Source organism: Pempheris klunzingeri, chromosome 3, assembly GCF_042242105.1.
Source record: "Pempheris klunzingeri isolate RE-2024b chromosome 3, fPemKlu1.hap1, whole genome shotgun sequence".
In the NCBI taxonomy this organism is placed as follows: Eukaryota; Metazoa; Chordata; class Actinopteri; order Acropomatiformes; family Pempheridae; genus Pempheris; species Pempheris klunzingeri.
The window spans coordinates 7,464,248-7,480,996 of record NC_092014.1 but is presented as its reverse complement, the minus strand read 5'-3'; the positions used below and the strand labels follow the sequence as shown (position 1 = coordinate 7,480,996).

Genomic DNA, 16,749 nt, shown 5'->3' with positions numbered 1-16,749 from the left:
GTTCTTTTCGTCACACCGTAGCCAGTTACTGTCAGTCGCATTCCAACTCGACAGGGAGAAAGCTGCGGTTGCAGTTGAGATAAACATTAACTACGAAGGTTTGAGCAGCTCCCCCGATTGTCCTATTTCAACCACAGATTTATCCACTTAGAAATATTGAATGAACGCAGCTTGCACACAAAGTGCAAGCAGCATGTCTTAACAGCAGGGGGAGAGCGCATGCAGCAAATGATGCGGTCCGCTGCTGATGACAGCCGACGGCCCGCAAAGTGGATCTTTCTTTCCGGGATTCAAACAGCAAGTCTGGTGTGGCCGAGGAAGAGTCAAGGACCAGCGGTGATAAATTGGTAGTATATCTATGCAACGTTTCCATTAACAATAGGCGCACTGCCTTTCAGAAAAACACGCCCAGTGCGGCACGGCGTCAAGGATTTCAGTGAACTACTACAACGGCTAACAGTTCACAGCTAAATAGTTAGCCACGGCCGCAGACAGGTAATGTTAACTAAAGTTTTCATCATTGCTACTCGCTTATGGCACTGAGTATCATATGAGATAATGAAAAGTGAGATAACCTTGTCCATTTAAAGTGATTTTATTGAAGTTTTTCATAACTTTGCTAACTGCGTTATCTTCTGTTTAGCTACGTTAACGTTAGCTAGCAACACGTCAACGGCTGTGATATATTCAACCCAAATTAGTGGGCAGCTAAACGCTGAACGGCTGGGAGATAAACCCACGGAAAGGTTTGCTTAATCCTTGCTTTCCGGCTCCACAATTTCCGCGTATTTATAAGGCTTACAGTTACATTACGTGAGGTGTCGTGACTAGCATTAAAAAGTGTTTTAGCACCCAGTTTGGCTCCCTGGCTAGTCACGTGACTGTGCTGCAACAGGTAATTTACCTAACCTTGCCAAACGTAAGGGGCCAGTTCCGGTGTGACAGAGCACTGAAGATGACAGCTGTAATGTGTGACTGTCAAGTGTATAACTAGCAGCATCCACGTCGTCTCCCCATGTAGATGAATGCAAATATAAAACCAAATAAAAGTGAGTAATCATGATAGAAATGGATCATATTTTCCTACGGGAAGCCGGAAACCCCAGGAAATGCACATTTTAACATTGACTCGCCAGTAGAAAGCTCACATCTGTCCATCTATATCCAAGAGAAGGATTGCTGTAGTGGTTCTTGAGATCATAAGATGCAGCACACGGGACCGGTCAAGTACATTTGTGAAATGGAAACTCATGCTAAAACAAGTCTTTGCAAAGTGCTAAACCCACTCAGAGGTGGTAGCAGGAAAGGATCTGATCTCTTTGCTAGATTTGTTGGACATGATCTGAAATCAAACCAAAATTAAATTTGTTATATATGTTTGTGTGGACATGTGTATCACAGCTTTATAGATGGGTGTGTGTGTGTACTGTATGGATACGTCTATGTTTCTTAGGCATGAATAATGCACACAGCATAAATACAATATCTAAAGTGTGTGTGTGTGTGTGTGTGTGTGTATATATATATATATATATAATCACTAATAAATGTCTTTATAAATGAATAATTAACTTAAAAAATAAAATGTATAAATAAATGTTCATTGATTTCATTCACTACTATGCGTTCATATCTTTCTTGTTGTTAAAAATGAGCAAGGAAATGTGTAATTCCCAGCTGTGGTCTTAACGATTAGAGCTAAAGTATTGATGGAATATTTTTTTCATCCTTGACAATTCTGGAAATACTCTTGAAACAGCAATACGTGCAATTAAATAACCTTCAGGGTTGTAGTTAGAGTTGATATAATATGACTTGAATGTAAAGATGATATATTCCCACACTGGAACAAACTGGAGGTAGGTTCGTAGCACATTCCTGCATTATACTGTATTAGTGCACTACAAACAGTCAGCCAGCTTGGTAGGACCTATTCATGCCCTCCTATCTGTCTGTTTTCAGGTATGTCTGAAGTTAGTCTTGAGGCTGAATCGGGGAAGACCTCAGCCGAGGACCCTCAGATGGATTGTGAGGAGGCTGACAAAGCAGAGGAGAGTTTGAGTGAGGATGTGAAACAGGAGAGTGTAGACGACAGTAGAGATGACAGAGATGAAGAGCTGTACGACATTGATATTGACAGTGCTGAAGAAAATGGTGACGAGGATGAGGGCGTTCGGAGTGAGAGTGTGGTGACACGCTGTGACAGTGATGCTGCACACATGTCTGACAGTGTAGACAAGGGGGCCCACGAGACAAATCATCATGTTGAAACAGCTGAAACACCAAAGGAAGGTGGAGATTCTCACGATGAAATAAAGGTGATATTTACCTTCACTTTGGACAATCAGCCTCTTCTAGCACTTCCCTACCGTGCTCTTGTTCACGTTGCTGTTTTAATCTTTATTTGCTGTGATGGTGGTGGTCTCTTTCCTCTCCAATCAACTTATTGTTAGATTAAATTTAGATGTGAAGCTTTATCTGATATAATCAACAACATGAACCTGAGTTATAGCTGTAAAGTGATTGATTCTCCCTTTTATGACAGTATAGATGTGTTTCAGATGTCACTCTGCTTTGCTGCAGGCTTTTGTGATATCTAGCTGGTGTAGGTGTCGCTGTGTTGATGGTGCAGTTAGTGTCTTTCTTTTTCTTACTTGTGTGTTGCTCTGTGAGGTGCCTTATGTGTTTGGGATTGATCATGGCTTCAGACACTTTCTCTGCTTTATATCAATGCCGGCTTATCTCAAAGTGATTGTTGAGAAGGATGTATCTTTGCTGTTTATTACTATGCAATGTATGTGAGTATAATAAGTCAAGCCAGTAAGTATACACTTCTCATTTTTGCCTTCTACTATTGGACACTGACTCTGTGTGTAAGTGAACATGTAAATTATGTGTAAATAATAGCAGTTCTACACAGTGCTTCCCTATTTGTGCGTAGAGCTCTCTACATGCTGTCAGTCACATGGCTGGATAAGTTCAATGGATTTGGACTCCTGACTACATTCTCTCAGGCTGTCCCACATTTCTTCCTGGAATGCACTACTCCTAAACACTCAAAAAAAATCTAAACTCTTCTGTGTCTTTTCTAAACCCTCTTCATTTAGTAGCCCTAAATGCACCGCGGCTGTTATCCGTTTTCAGGATTTACCTTAAGATAAACTTTCCAATCTGTTTTTGCAGCTTAAACCTGACATTGTGCAACAGGGTTGTGTCACGTTCTTCCATTGTTTGAGAGGCAGGACGTGATTCTTTCCTCTTCAGCTGACGCACTCTAATTGGACAATTAGCTCATTGTTGTTATCCCTCCCTGCCACGTCATGCTAGCTTGTATCTAGGATACTGAGCTGTAGGGAATCGCACACGATGACATGCCATACCTTGCCCCTTCATATGCCTGATTAATTTTGCGGCCACTTTGCTTCTCTCAGTGCTCCAGTAGGCTGACATTATTAGCAAGCATCCTTGCAGAAATGTTTGCATTTGGTGGTGCTCTGAGACCCCTGATTGTCTCTGGATTTATGACTGAATCAGTCCCATTAGGTTTTTAAATATAAGGGGACTCTTGATCTTAAATGAGGATAATAAAGACACAATCTAAACCCCCCCCAAAAAACAACATGCAAATACTTATCGTCAGCAAATTTTGTTATAATCTGTCTTTATTTGGAATGTAATCAGAGTCGTGCCTCTGCCAGACACCCTGTTTAAACTTGATGTCAGAGAGAACAGCCAGACAGGAGCCTGTCTGCCCTATCTGCACAAGGTGGTTAGACAAGCTCAGCAGTGCATGTCTGTGCTGCCGGCCTGCATTCAGGCATCATATGGCCTTAAAGAATTAATGTGCCTGTCACATGACACAGCACTCAGAGTAAAGTCTTTGTAATGCATGCCAACATAACATCATTTTATGGGGCTTCACGTTGGTCTCTTTCCTATGTTCTGGTTGAGCATATCAGAAATCTGTGATTACAGGCTCTAGCTTTAAAAAAAAAAAAAAAAAAAAAGATGTTTTGTCTTCCAGAGAGCCAAATACCTTAACACTCCAACTTCTTGACATAAAGCATTCTTCACTGAGACCAGTGTTAACCCTTTCTTAACACATTCACAGTATCAGATGACACAATGAGAACAAAGGGGAAGACTAAATCTTGATGTATTTGCAATAGTTTGCCCACCTTTTTATTATCTTGATTGAGACTTGTGTTAAACTAGTTTTGAGAAGGAGATTGAATCATTTGCACATTTTATCTTTTAATCATCTTTTTTGTGTGTGCTTCCTTCAGTGTATTAACATCATTCTGAACCAGAACCAAATATATTTACTCAGTGCTGGAGCGAGTTTCTGATATAAACCCATGATTTAAACTCCCTTTTGTGCTACCACAGTTAAACCAGTCGGTCTGTTTTGACCAGACCCAGCTCTTATTACCAAGTGATCTGGTAGCTATTTGCATTATTTAGACACAGGCCAAGGTCCACATATAGTCGAAGGATCTTTTTCAAAGATGCAAATTCAGATTTATTTATTGTAATCCATTTTTTCAGTGGTACCACCTTTGCCAGCTGTGTCACTAATAAACATTAACCAGATTTATGCTGATAGACCTCACAAAGCTCACATGCCAAGTTTCAAAGCAGTTAGGTCAGTGTCCTTTGACCCCCACAGTGATTAGGCCACAAAAAACTAAAAATAGTACAACTGTATGTTCAGCCTGCAACTATAGGCAGCCAGTTTATTGCAGTTTAGACAAAACAGTTGTTGCCACAAATTGTTGTCTCCACCCTCTGGCTTGCTACAATCCAACATGTGAATGTGCAGCTAAGCAAGCCAGTGTGTCACTGTGTCATTTTAATCCACAGACACGATTATGAAAACGTATAAATTACGGTCTCTCCTCAAGGTTTTAACAGGTGCTTCCACGTGGTTTTTAACTATATTCAAGGCTGGGGAGAATGTTGTTCCATGCATATTCCTGCATAACAAGATTTTCTGAGTTAGACCACAAACATGACGTACAGAGTTTAATGTGGGCTGAAATAAGTAATGTCACTGTAAAACATAAGGCCTTGTATTTGCTAGGAAACGCTGGCATGCACATGGCTATAAAGAACCTAGTAGTGTCTGTCTAAAGCACTGCTACTGATGTCAGAGATAACTGCTTCATTTACTTTTAGCTTCATGGATGGAGGCCTTAATGCACCAAACCAATGACACACAAAGTACAAGATACTGTGTTTAAAATACTCCACCAATGAATGTCTATAAAGGGTGAAGATGATTTATTGCTCTTGGTAACATTTTCCATCCTGTGTTTGGGAATCAAACAGAAACAGTGTTGTTAAATGGGAGTGTTGTAATTAGATGCTAGTTGTTGCAGAATAACTTCCTGGTATCCTGGTGAATGCTGTAATGCTGCAATGTAACTGACATAGTGTTTGCCAACCTCTCCATCCTGTCCTGGAAATCAGTGAAAGAAACTGTGTATTGTGCAAAAGTTTTCTGTCTGAAAAGTCAGTGTCATCACCATATTTTTTTTCATCCATACAGTGTGTGTCACAATATGTTTAAGGTATTTTAAGCTAAAATATTCAAAATAGTGTTCAGTGGATCGTATTTTCAATGCTTTCACATTGTAATCACCAGTGTTGTTCACCCTGATAGAACGATATCACTATATGATTCTACAGTGCAAGTATTATTATCAGTGTTGAACCCTGGCTCAGGCCGATAATTTTCACTATTTCTGTGTCCACAAGATGGCAGCCCACAGCTATTGTGTCCCACCGGTGGATCCTGAGTCCTTTTTTTCTTAATGGAGGTCTCTCTCTTTAAAGTTGCTTGGAAAACTTTAAAGAATAACTTGCTTTATTGCACCCTCCTCATCACAGGACAGCACAATGGCCGAGGAGTCCCATAGAAGCACAGCCGCTGAGATCCCAGTCACCAACAATGGAGACCTGGATCAGAGCCCAGAGACAGTATTCCAGAGGGTAAGGGCTTGATCGGAGCCTTTTGAGACTGTCAAAACTGTATTTGTCTCAAAGTGTGTCTACTTGCTTCCCAAACAAAATTTTGAATAGGTTTTCAAAGTCCTTCAGTTGAAAGATGGTCTCCTTAACGACATTAACATTAACGACATTGTTATAATGTGTCTTTCACTGACACATGAAGTATAATATCTTTCGTCACATTGGATAACCATAAAACAATAAAAACTCCATCCTGGATTAAAATATGGCAGAAACGCAACTTCACATGTGAGAAACTGGAACCAGCTGATCTTTGGCATTTTTGCTTGAGAATAAACTGAAACAATGAATCGACTATGAAAGTAGTTGCAGATTTTTTTGTCGACCAATTAAAGTGAAATTCAATTACTTGTCGCAGCCCTGCAATATATGTTTCGCTCTGTGTAGCAGTGATGTATTCAGTCAGTCATGGTGAGAAGGTCATTTTGATGGCGACCTCGTGGTTAAGAATGGGAATCCAGAATAAGTTCAGGTTCCAAATAGTCCAATTTGTCTGAATCATATATCTTCTTTCTTATCAATTCCCTCTATCGATGTCAGCATGTTTTTCTGACAGTTGCACAAAACAATGATGTCAAACAAAAAAGAGTGATGGCGGAGATCAAGAAATGGTCCAAAGTGTGGCTTCATCTCACTGTGAAGGAAATCCATGGAGTTGGGTAGCTCAGACTCAGAGAAGCTCACAGGAAACCTTGATATCTTACACAGTGGTGTTTATTGATGCTCTGCAGATGACAATCAATTATTGTGAAGTTGATCTAAATCCAAATTTTTTTTAAATCTTACCTTTTTGTGAGTGGATCACTTTCACACTGGTGAACAGGTTAGGCCTGTAGTTTTGGCAAACCCCAAATGTCAAACACACACACAGAGGGTTCCCTGTCATTTCTGCCTGTCTGCTAGGAACCACTAAACCTGTAAAATAATCCCTGTTTGAATTACTTTTTCATAGGACTCTTACCCAAGTGGGCCGGGGGCCCTAAACCTTAAAGACTCCTGCATCACCTCCAGCAACTTTGCTTCAACAACAGAGGGCATCATTGAATCAGGACCGTACAAAGGTAAAACCTTTCACTCCCCATTGTTACTGTTGCTCTCATTGTATTGTGTACGTGCGCTTTCCTCGCTCATCAGAGTTTTGTGACGGAGCAGCTCATCAGAGACGTATCAGGCTCTGTCACCTTGTTACATTATCCGATTGCTTTGCAGTGTTTCCAGACCGTCTTTCTCTCCATGTATTTCCAGGGCTCCACTTAATCTCTGAAATTGGAAAGGCGCGCATTTGAATTTGTAAAGGTGGCATTCAATTGAATTTAATGAGTTTCCTCTGATCTCCAGGTTGTAGCCCTCCTTTCCTTTTCATCGTCATGCCCTTGTCACATGCAAATAAACATCTCCCCATAGAGGGGCGAGCTGTCGAGGCCCGTTTACCACAGTGTTGCCATGGCTGTTTTCCATTTTATTTACACTGAGTGAAGAAGGCTTTTGTTCAGTAACACATTCATCCTGTAATATGGAGAGAGACACCATCTTAAAAAAAAAAAAAAAAACACACAGGAAGCATCAGTTAGAGATCCCCCTTACGTTCGCATAGGAGGGATTGTGATATATTAATGAATCATTACTCTGAATATCTCCCAGGGTCAGCAAGCCTGCCCACATCCCCTGTGACACCTGTAGCTCCCAGCTCGGCTGTTGCTAGCCGCCTGGCACGCTCTTCCAGCGATAGTCATGCTGAGAAAGGTACCCACAGCGATGGAGTATGAGTCAGACGATACTGAATCGTCGCTATTTGCACACTAAATTAACCGCAGTCTATTGTACCCTTCTTGGTTTCATCGGTTTCTTACCTGCTTGTTGTTCCTACAGGCTGTGCTCCATTCAGAAACCAAACCTGTCTTCTTCTCCTTCCTTCTCTGACTCTCCAGACTTCACCTTCGTATTAGACTCGGCCAATTTAACTAGTTTCCTGCTTTGCAGTGGCTAATGATGGGCACTCACACACTCCTTGATGGTCATTTTTTAAGATCTGGAACTCAAGATTGCTAGATCTGATGCAGGCTCTTAATGCCCATAACATTTGCTTGGCTTGGAAAGAAAACTGCTTTCACATTTAATCTCAGTGGGTTTTCCTGCTTGCAGCCTTTGTCCTCGCAAAAAGCTGCCACCTATAGTCTCTCCCTATGGAGGCCTGAAACTGACAAATGTTGTAAATGATAGTCAGACGAGTCAAAAACATGACTGAATACATCAGTGTAAAAAGAAATGTACATTTTATATTTTTACAGCTGTTGGTGCATGATCATCTATTTGCTGCATACTTTTGTAGCATTACTGTAAAAGCCTTTGGAATATCGAAACCAATTTAACTGGTAAGCAAAGACTAATTTTGTTTGCTAGCTAACATTACTAGCGTTCACTTAAGGCTTGACTTTTTAGTTTAGTTTGTTTGCCATCATAAGAAAAGAATCAGGAATTTCATCAAAATGTCAAGGATGACACAAAATCTGACTTATTTCTATTGTGAGTAAAGATTAAGAGACATGCTTTAAGATGAAGCATGAACTAGCTTTGTTAGCTAGAAGTGTATTTATTTGAAACACAATTTTAATCATTCAACTAACAATATTCCTTATGGGACTATTATTCTTTGTGACTTGTTTGCTGACCTTTTAACTACAGTCTGTCAGTCTCAGGACTCAAATTTACCTTCTATGCCCAAATCACAATAAAGCACTTTACACTGTCTGTTAGCACTTTAAAAATGGTGTGTCACAACTAATTGTATTTTAATGTTCACTTTGATTTCAGTAATCATAGATGTCATCACCATCCTCCTAATTCTTCAAATCTATCAAGTGGTGTTTGTTGACGTTTTAATGTTAACATGACAATCTCATTACACTTGAATTGTACCTCTCAAATTGTCGCCACAGCTCTGTAGCCTGCAAATCCAATAACTTAATCACCCACTAAGTGAATGACTTCTAACTGTCCAGGCGCGATGAATGCACAGCCACAGAGTGGAGCGGTGGTCCTCTCAGATGACTTAAAGAACCCAGCCATGGAAAAACTGGACCTTGTGAGAAAGTGGAGCATCAACACATATAAAGTAATCCTCTCTCTCCTTGATTTATTTTTATGTCCCCCCTCTACCCTGCTTCTTCTCTCAGCCTCAGTCCCATTCTCTATCTTCTCTCTGTTATTAGGATGTTGGCAGAAAAGAACTATACCCCTAAATGATCTACACAAATGATTGATCCTCTCTTGCTTTAGACTTTGTGTTTTGGCTCCGCTGTGTCTGTCTGATTGTCTGTTTCAATTTTTCAATCTCCTTTTCTTTTCACTAAGTACAGAAGAACCTCCCAGCAGTCACTCTTAATATTTTAAAATGGCCTTAAACTCTTATCACTGTGCGTTATAATATGCTGCTCCCTGCAGTGTACGAGGCAGATCCTGTCTGAGAAGCTGGGTCGGGGCTCGAGGACTGTGGACATGGAGCTGGAGGCGCAAATCGAAGTCCTCCGTGACAACAAGAGGAAGTACCAGCATGTAATCAAGCTGGCTCAGACGCTGGCCAATCAGCTGTCACAGATGATGCAGACACAGAGGCAGCTGGGCGACGCCTTCGCCGACCTCAGCCTCAAGTCACCAGAACTCCATGTGAGTCCGTATATATAGACGCACTGTAATCAATCAAACTGGGTAGGATGAAGAAAAGTGCTATGTTATCATCCTAATTAAGCGTCCTAGCAAAGAGTCTTTAAAGTAGTACGTGTCTTCTGGGCAAACATGTTTTCTGTGATTCCAAATGAGTGTTTATTGTTATTGTTTATTTTTATTTTATTGAAGCATAAAATCACAGTGCACACTCTAAACGTCAGGCATTTCTGTTCTTTTGGGAATGGTGTGCTGTAGAACTAATGTTATAATCACTGTTTTATTATGTCTTACTATCAATACTATACTATCAAGTATATTTTTTTGGAGGAATCTGTCTCCTCATGGATACATTTTTTTTGTGTTTAATTGATGCAGAAATGCAAAATGTGCTGTATGGTGCTGGCACCTGCATTTAGTGATTGTGGGCAACTTTGCCAAGTAAGCAAAATTCAGAGGGATAATTAAAATGTGTTCAATCTGTTCTTTTAGGAAGAGTTTGGTTACAACGCTGACACCCAAAAGCTTTTGTCCAAAAACGGAGAGACACTGCTCGGTGCAATCACCTTTTTCATCTCCAGTGTTAACACACTCGTGGACAAAACAATCGAAGACACCATGCTTAATATCAAACAGTATGAAATTGCAAGGTAGGTGATGCATGATTTTTTTTTTCTCCTGGTTGGATTTTGGGGGCTTAAACATGTTTTACCGTGGTTAGTTCATAAGATCAGGACATAAAGAAAATCAAGAATGGAGGCATTGTTAGAGGGCTTATTCACAATAAATACAATTTGTTGATGATGTTGTCTTCCACAAGAGGAAAATTGAATTTAACATTTGAAGTTACCAGAGAAGTTCTTTAGTAACGAACAGAACTTCCTGTTTTTTCACCAGCGGCCAACACAAGCTAACATGTACATTCTCATACAGGCAGTTATTTGAATGATGTAATCTGTATGTAAATATTAGAGGCATGCATATGTATGAATGCAAATTAAATGTGCCCTGGAGTTTTCTTGTAAACCAACAAAAGATAATGTTTGCATTCAGTGTTACTCACCAAAACACATTTGAGCGTATGGTATAATAAACGTGCAGTTCCTCCCTCATAAAGCATCTGCAAAGCTGTAGCAGCCTTTGTTTTTGCTTCCTTTGTTGGTCTGTTGCTGTATATCTTAGATCATTACTACTGATGATCAGTGGAATATTGTTAAACCGTTTAGATCACATCACCCACGTGCATCTTTGTGTGCGTTCACGGGCCAAACAAGATGGGGAAACCACAAAAAACTACTAGAGCTACAAGGCATTACTTTTTGTCATGTCGCCGCCATATTTCTAATGCTTTTAAAATAATAACACACTTCTAGGGTTGAGTATGACGCGTACCGTACAGATTTGGAAGAGCTGAATCTGGGACCACGTGATTCCACCACCATGCCCAAGATAGAGCTGTCCCAGCAGCAGTTCCAGGTCCACCGTGAGAAGTACGAGAGGATGCGGAATGACGTCTCCATCAAGCTGAAGTTCCTGGAGGAGAACAAGGTGGGCATGAGGCTCATTCTACTCTACATACCTGTGCCGACATAACGGCTTTCAGTTATTTAATTGTCGCTTTATTTCCTCCTCCTGCTCCCAAACAGGTGAAGGTATTGCACAACCAGCTCATCCTGTTCCACAATGCCATAGCTGCGTACTACGCTGGAAACCAACAGCAGCTGGAACAGACACTCAAGCAGTTCCACATCAAGTTGAAAATGCCAGGTGGGGACAGTCCATCTTGGTTGGAAGAGCACTAATCACTCCTTATTGACGCCATTGTGGCTCAGTTTGACGGGAAATGTCAAATTCTTCAGAAACTGCAGGAACCCCCCTTCCTCCCTTCAACTCTACTGTCACTGCCTTTCAAACTGTCATTATTGTAGATCTTTTAACTTGATACAGAAAATGAAAAACAAAAAATCAGTTTTACTCTTGATGTTAAATCATTCTTTCCATCTTGAAGTCAATTGAAATCACAGGAAACGCACTTTTATACTGTTTGACAAAACTGTTGAACAGTAGTTGCTGCAGTAAACACATTTGGAAACTGTAAATGGCCTTTTGTACTCCAGCACATGAATGTTGTATCTCAGCACGGCAGGAAGTTGTCCCTGTAAGGGCTGTTACGATCAAACCATCTGCCATTTTACTTGCATCATTTACATTGTTCTCAGACAGGGATGAATGCTTTACGAAAGTATAATCAGGACACTTAAGGAGAGAGTCAGATGAGAAGATTAACACCACTTGCATATCTGTCTGCTCACCATGGCCACAGTCGCTTAGCTTAGCATAAAGGTTTGAATGCGATAATGGCTAACCTGGTTCTGCCCAAAAGTAAAACATAAGTCACTTAATAAATGAAAATGAAAAAATGAAGTTGTGGTTTTACAGGGGGGTTATGCGCCTCAGGACAAAGTCAAGTTAGCGGTTTCCCCTTGATCCCACTCTTTATGCTAAGCTAAGCTAACCAGTTGCAGACTGTAGCGTGACCTATAACATACAGATGTGAGAGTGGTACCGATCTTCTCATCTAACTCTTGGTGTTAACCTATTCCTTTAAATTCATATTTAAGAGTCATATTGATGGCAGTTCACAGCAAATCCTGCATGTTGTGATATGATCATGATGACATGATTCTACTTTTAATCGATATTGCTGTCGTTTTTTTTTTTTTTAAGCATTTTCCTTTCCTTGTCTTCATTCATGGCATACGACTGAATGGGTTAAAGTGTCGATTCTCCTGAATTCTAGAAAAAATGAAGGACCAGCCTTGTGACTAAATGTGCCTTGATTTCTTTAATTAGTTCTTCTCTTCCCCTCCATGCTATGATATCTGGTCTTGTTAATGAAAACAGGCGCTCTCAATACCAGTTTTCGGGACCAACTGTTGAAGGAAGAGAACGGACCAAATACACACTCATGCACTCACTCTCAGAGGACGTACAGTTAGAGCCTGTACAATTTTACATGTAAAAACACTCCACACAAAACAAAATAATATCTGTAAAAAAAAAAAAAAAAAAAGAAATTCAGTAACTTCAGAAAGTCTAAATGTACTTCAAGGCTTGCTGATCTCAAAGATATTTATCCATATTGCACATATGCACATTTAAGCATTTGAGACTAATTACAAATAATTTGTAAGAACTGTATATGTAAGGTGGAAACCAAAATGCGATTAACTTGAGAAACTTTGTCTTTTGTACATATGAAAGACCAGCATCCTTTGCCTGAGCTGCTAACAGTTTCCTTCATTGGGCTATAAAAATGTATATTTTTCAAAGAGGACGTATTGCTCGCTGGTATTGATAACCAGCCGTCGCGTCCTCACTTTAGTGATTTGTACTTTTCCTATGGCTCGACACAGCAGTTTGAGAGTGTGAATCTTGTACAACAATCTATTGTTTCCCTGAAATAGATGGATATATATATATTTGTAATTTTCTCTACTTTACCTTGAGTATGTAGTTTATGACCAATGATGCAGTTTGGCTTTTTCTCCCGAAGACCTACAGAATGATGTGCTAGTACTAGTACGTGCTAGTGGATCTCTACCTTTATGATGATGAAACAATAACGCATGTTGAGTTAAGAAAGGATTCTGAATGTTGTGTAACCTCTTTGGGGAAAATAAAAGTTTCTTTTCTTTAAGCATCTCAAGAGTTTTTTTTGTTGTTTGAAGTCGCAGCATGTGGGGAAAGTCACCACCAGAGGCCAACAAAGACGTGAAGTCAGGTAAAGCTGAAGTACATTTGGCAGACGGGACTGCAAACAGACAATATGACTTAGGAGGCAGGAAAAGCTTTGTTATGAACTATATGAGGATTCGCAATTACATTTCAAGCTGTTCTGCATTCATCCCGTTTTTCAATTGTGTTGCCTGATAGCAGTGGTTTATATTCTGTTGACATATCACATTGACTTATGTTTACTCAAGTCCAGGTGCTTTTAGAGTCCCCTTTAGTTTTTCACAATCACAAACCCACCGCACCCACAGGTGTTAGACAGGAACGGTTAATCCTCAGAAAAGCCTCAGTGATGAGTCTGTTTTAGCTCTGTGGCTCTTCAGGATACCACACTAAGTAAATAAATCTCCCTTAACCGTACTTGGAGCAGCAGTTTAATGTTTTTCCATTAAAAGAATTGGGTCACTGCAGAATCAAGAAATTCGATTTAACCATAAGGTCAACAAGCATTGGTGGTAAAATGTGCTCAAGTAGCCAAATTAAAGGTAAAAGGTTTTTATGTCTTTTTTTTTCATGATGAGAAAACGGTTACGGGGGGGAAGGCCAGGACGATAAACATAATGGTGGAAGCATGGAAAAGAAGTAGGACAGGCTTAGGAACATTGAAAGAAACAATGGCAGAGGGAAGGAAAAGACTGAAAAAAGATGTTTGTAAAACGGTCTAAAGAGTTGTAATCATATTTAAATAAGAAATGTGATAACTTAAGTTTCAACTTTTCTCTAAGTTGGAAGTAAAACACGACCGTCTCTAGTAAACCAGTGCAGGAAGAAGTACTCAGACCCTTGACTTGCAAATGTGCTCCGTTAAGTCTTGCATTTAAGTTTTACTTTAACAAAAGCCCAGAAGGATTATCATCAAAATGTACTTTAATGTGTGAAAAGCATGCTTTGTGCAAAACGGCCTCATTCAGAGAGTCATGTATTATTATTATTATTATCATATGTATACATATATGAGTGTGGGGAAACAGTAAAGCATTTGTTCTTAATGACAGTGGCTGAGTGAGGGTGCCTCTCTCAGGCTGACAGTGTTACCTGAGCCTGTTCACTAACACCGGCTGCAGCCTTGTGATTGCACCAGTGGTCACAAGCTGCGTGCGGCGAGCGCGCATGGTCCACGTGAACGCGCCTGTTCCACCTGGCCCAATCACATCCGAGGAAGCTCACAACACCGCCGAGCGTCTCCGCGCCGCTTGTGCTGCTGCAGCTCGGCCGGGACGCCAGCGGCTCACCTGACCGGCTCACAACCCGAAACGCAACGCAGATTTTTCCCCTCCCTGAAAAGTATTCGCCTGCAGCTCCACCGGCGTCGGAGCGCAGGACGCGTCTCGACGAGCCCTCTCATCCCTCCGGTAAGTGAGGACGGCACCGCCGCATCGTGCCGTGTGTGTGTGTGTGTGTGTGTGTGTGTGTGTGTGTGTGTGTGGATGCGAGACATGTAACGACCTGCTGTAACTCTGCTTCTGTGAAAAGTCATCGAGTCTGCATGTCCATTTTCAGCAAAGCAGGGAGCGCTTTAAGCCCCCCACCACTGTTGTATTTCTCCCTGTGAGCCTTTGAGGTGACAGCAGAAGGTGTCCTGCAATGCAGTCAGGGTCCAAAATTACATCATAATGAAGATTTAGTGCAGTTTGAGGCCTGAATCTGTTGCTCTTCTCAGTGATGGCAATGTAAACACCAAGGAAACATGAGCTTCTTATCAGTATCTTAAACATTTTGATTCCAGATCTCCCTTCTGTCCATTGAATATTGTGACTCCAGAGCTCAAAATGTCACTTATTACAAAATAGATTGAATGTGCAGGGACTGAGTTTTTTTTTTTAGAAATCATCTAGAAATTCTGAAATGTAGAAATTATAGTGCACATTATAGTAGACATATAGTGAAAGTATTAATCTTCATTCATGTTTTACAATTTTGAATCAAAGTAGATTTAATGTGGCTTTTTTGACACTGATCAATAGAAAAACACTCTAATACTGGAATACTTCTTCTAGGTTATACAATAGTTGGAGTATTTCATGTTGAAGTAAAAGTCTTTGTTTCATACACATGACTAAATATTTCTAGTTGTCACTTTCACTTAAGAGCCTTTTTTTTTTGTAAATGACTGAAGCCAATTTAAATCTGAAGTTTTGCTCAGCTGGTTTTTTACTCACTCACACGATCCATGAAAATTAGTCTGTAGTTAGAAAGTTTCCACTATTTAGCTTTAATACTTTTCTCAATACTTAATATAAACATGTTTACCTACAAAATCCTCGTTTTATTAAAAAAAATAACTAGAAACAAAAAGTTCTCAAATTTAAAATGTCTACTCAGCCAATCATATGTGACTGTTGCCTAAATGAAGCAGGTTTAAAATTGACAAAACTTTGATTTAATTTGGGACTAAATAAGATATAAGCAAAATGATGACTCTGACCAGACATGTGAAGCTACTTTCCAGTATATTCTAATACTCTATGTTGCCCCAGATGGATTTTTTTTAGTACTATTGTTGTGGCAGTTGTTGTGGATCTACCAGCAGAGCTTGCTGCCCCATCCCCAGCCCTTTTACTCCAGCATGTATGGCTTTATAACTCTGCCCCAGTTGGTTTTGTTCTGCACCTCAGACCCCGGCTTCCTTGGCTTTTGTACACTATTATCCATGCTGAGATGAATTAGAGGGCAATCCATTCAAGTGTTGGGAACAATACCCCCGTGGAAAAAAAGAGTTTCTCCCCGGGTCAGGTCAAGGGAGAGGGCGGTGTCACCCCCGGTTGCTGTGGAAGCCGAGAGCAACATGGAAAACTCAATTCTCTGACGTCATCCCGAGGAGGAAGATGTTGGGGGGGCTTGATTTATTTCTGTGGGAGCACGGAGGGGCTGAATAGTTGTTGCCAACTTGGGTCAACTCGAGTTGTCTTTATCGCCCCAAAATCTGTCCTCGTCTTATAAATTAAATTTCAGCCTGCAGTGACAAAGAAAAAGAGAAGAGGAAGAAAATTAAAGCCTCCTCGGTTGCATGCCTTTCTCTTATGTCACACCCCCAACTCCCACCCCTGTTACCACCCAGGTCTCCCAGCTATAAACTGACTGCTAAAGAAAAAAATAGTCCCAAATAAAAAGGAGCTGGAAGACATTTTTAAAAACTATCAACTGACAAAAGAAGGATTCAGAGCTAAACTAACAACACAAATATTCCTTCCACAGATGATGTCTTGACAAATATTGTTGTATTGGGGATTTATGAGCATTATGTGTCGTGTCGTCTTGTGT

The 16,749-nt window shown here is 40.5% G+C and overlaps 1 protein-coding gene across 3 annotated transcripts; it reads left to right on the top strand.

The window, feature by feature from the left end:
• Positions 1–268: 268 nt before the first annotated feature.
• On the top strand, positions 269–13,393 carry arfip1 (ADP-ribosylation factor interacting protein 1 (arfaptin 1)). 3 transcript variants are annotated; one of them, XM_070827739.1, is made up of 10 exons: positions 269–495; positions 1,963–2,318; positions 5,893–5,994; positions 6,986–7,094; positions 7,675–7,776; positions 9,033–9,145; positions 9,475–9,696; positions 10,186–10,343; positions 11,067–11,241; positions 11,340–13,393. In XM_070827739.1, exons 2-10 carry the CDS (start codon positions 1,965–1,967, stop codon positions 11,493–11,495), a joined length of 1,491 nt encoding a protein of 496 aa, XP_070683840.1. In that variant the 5' UTR covers positions 269–495; positions 1,963–1,964; the 3' UTR covers positions 11,496–13,393. The 3 variants fall into 3 exon arrangements, with proteins under 3 accessions (XP_070683840.1, XP_070683842.1, XP_070683841.1); XM_070827741.1 differs by lacking the exon at positions 1,963–2,318; XM_070827740.1 differs by lacking the exon at positions 7,675–7,776.
• Positions 13,394–16,749: the final 3,356 nt, after the last annotated feature.

Bases quoted from the DNA above. Each gene is read 5' to 3' on its own strand.
- arfip1 (XM_070827739.1), top strand. From the start codon at position 1,965: ATGTCTGAAGTTAGTCTTGAGGCTGAATCGGGGAAGACCTCAGCCGAG. The intron at 7,095-7,674 runs GTAAAACCTTTC...AATATCTCCCAG, and splicing joins TGAATCAGGACCGTACAAAG to GGTCAGCAAGCCTGCCCACA. The intron at 9,146-9,474 runs GTAATCCTCTCT...TGCTCCCTGCAG, and splicing joins GGAGCATCAACACATATAAA to TGTACGAGGCAGATCCTGTC.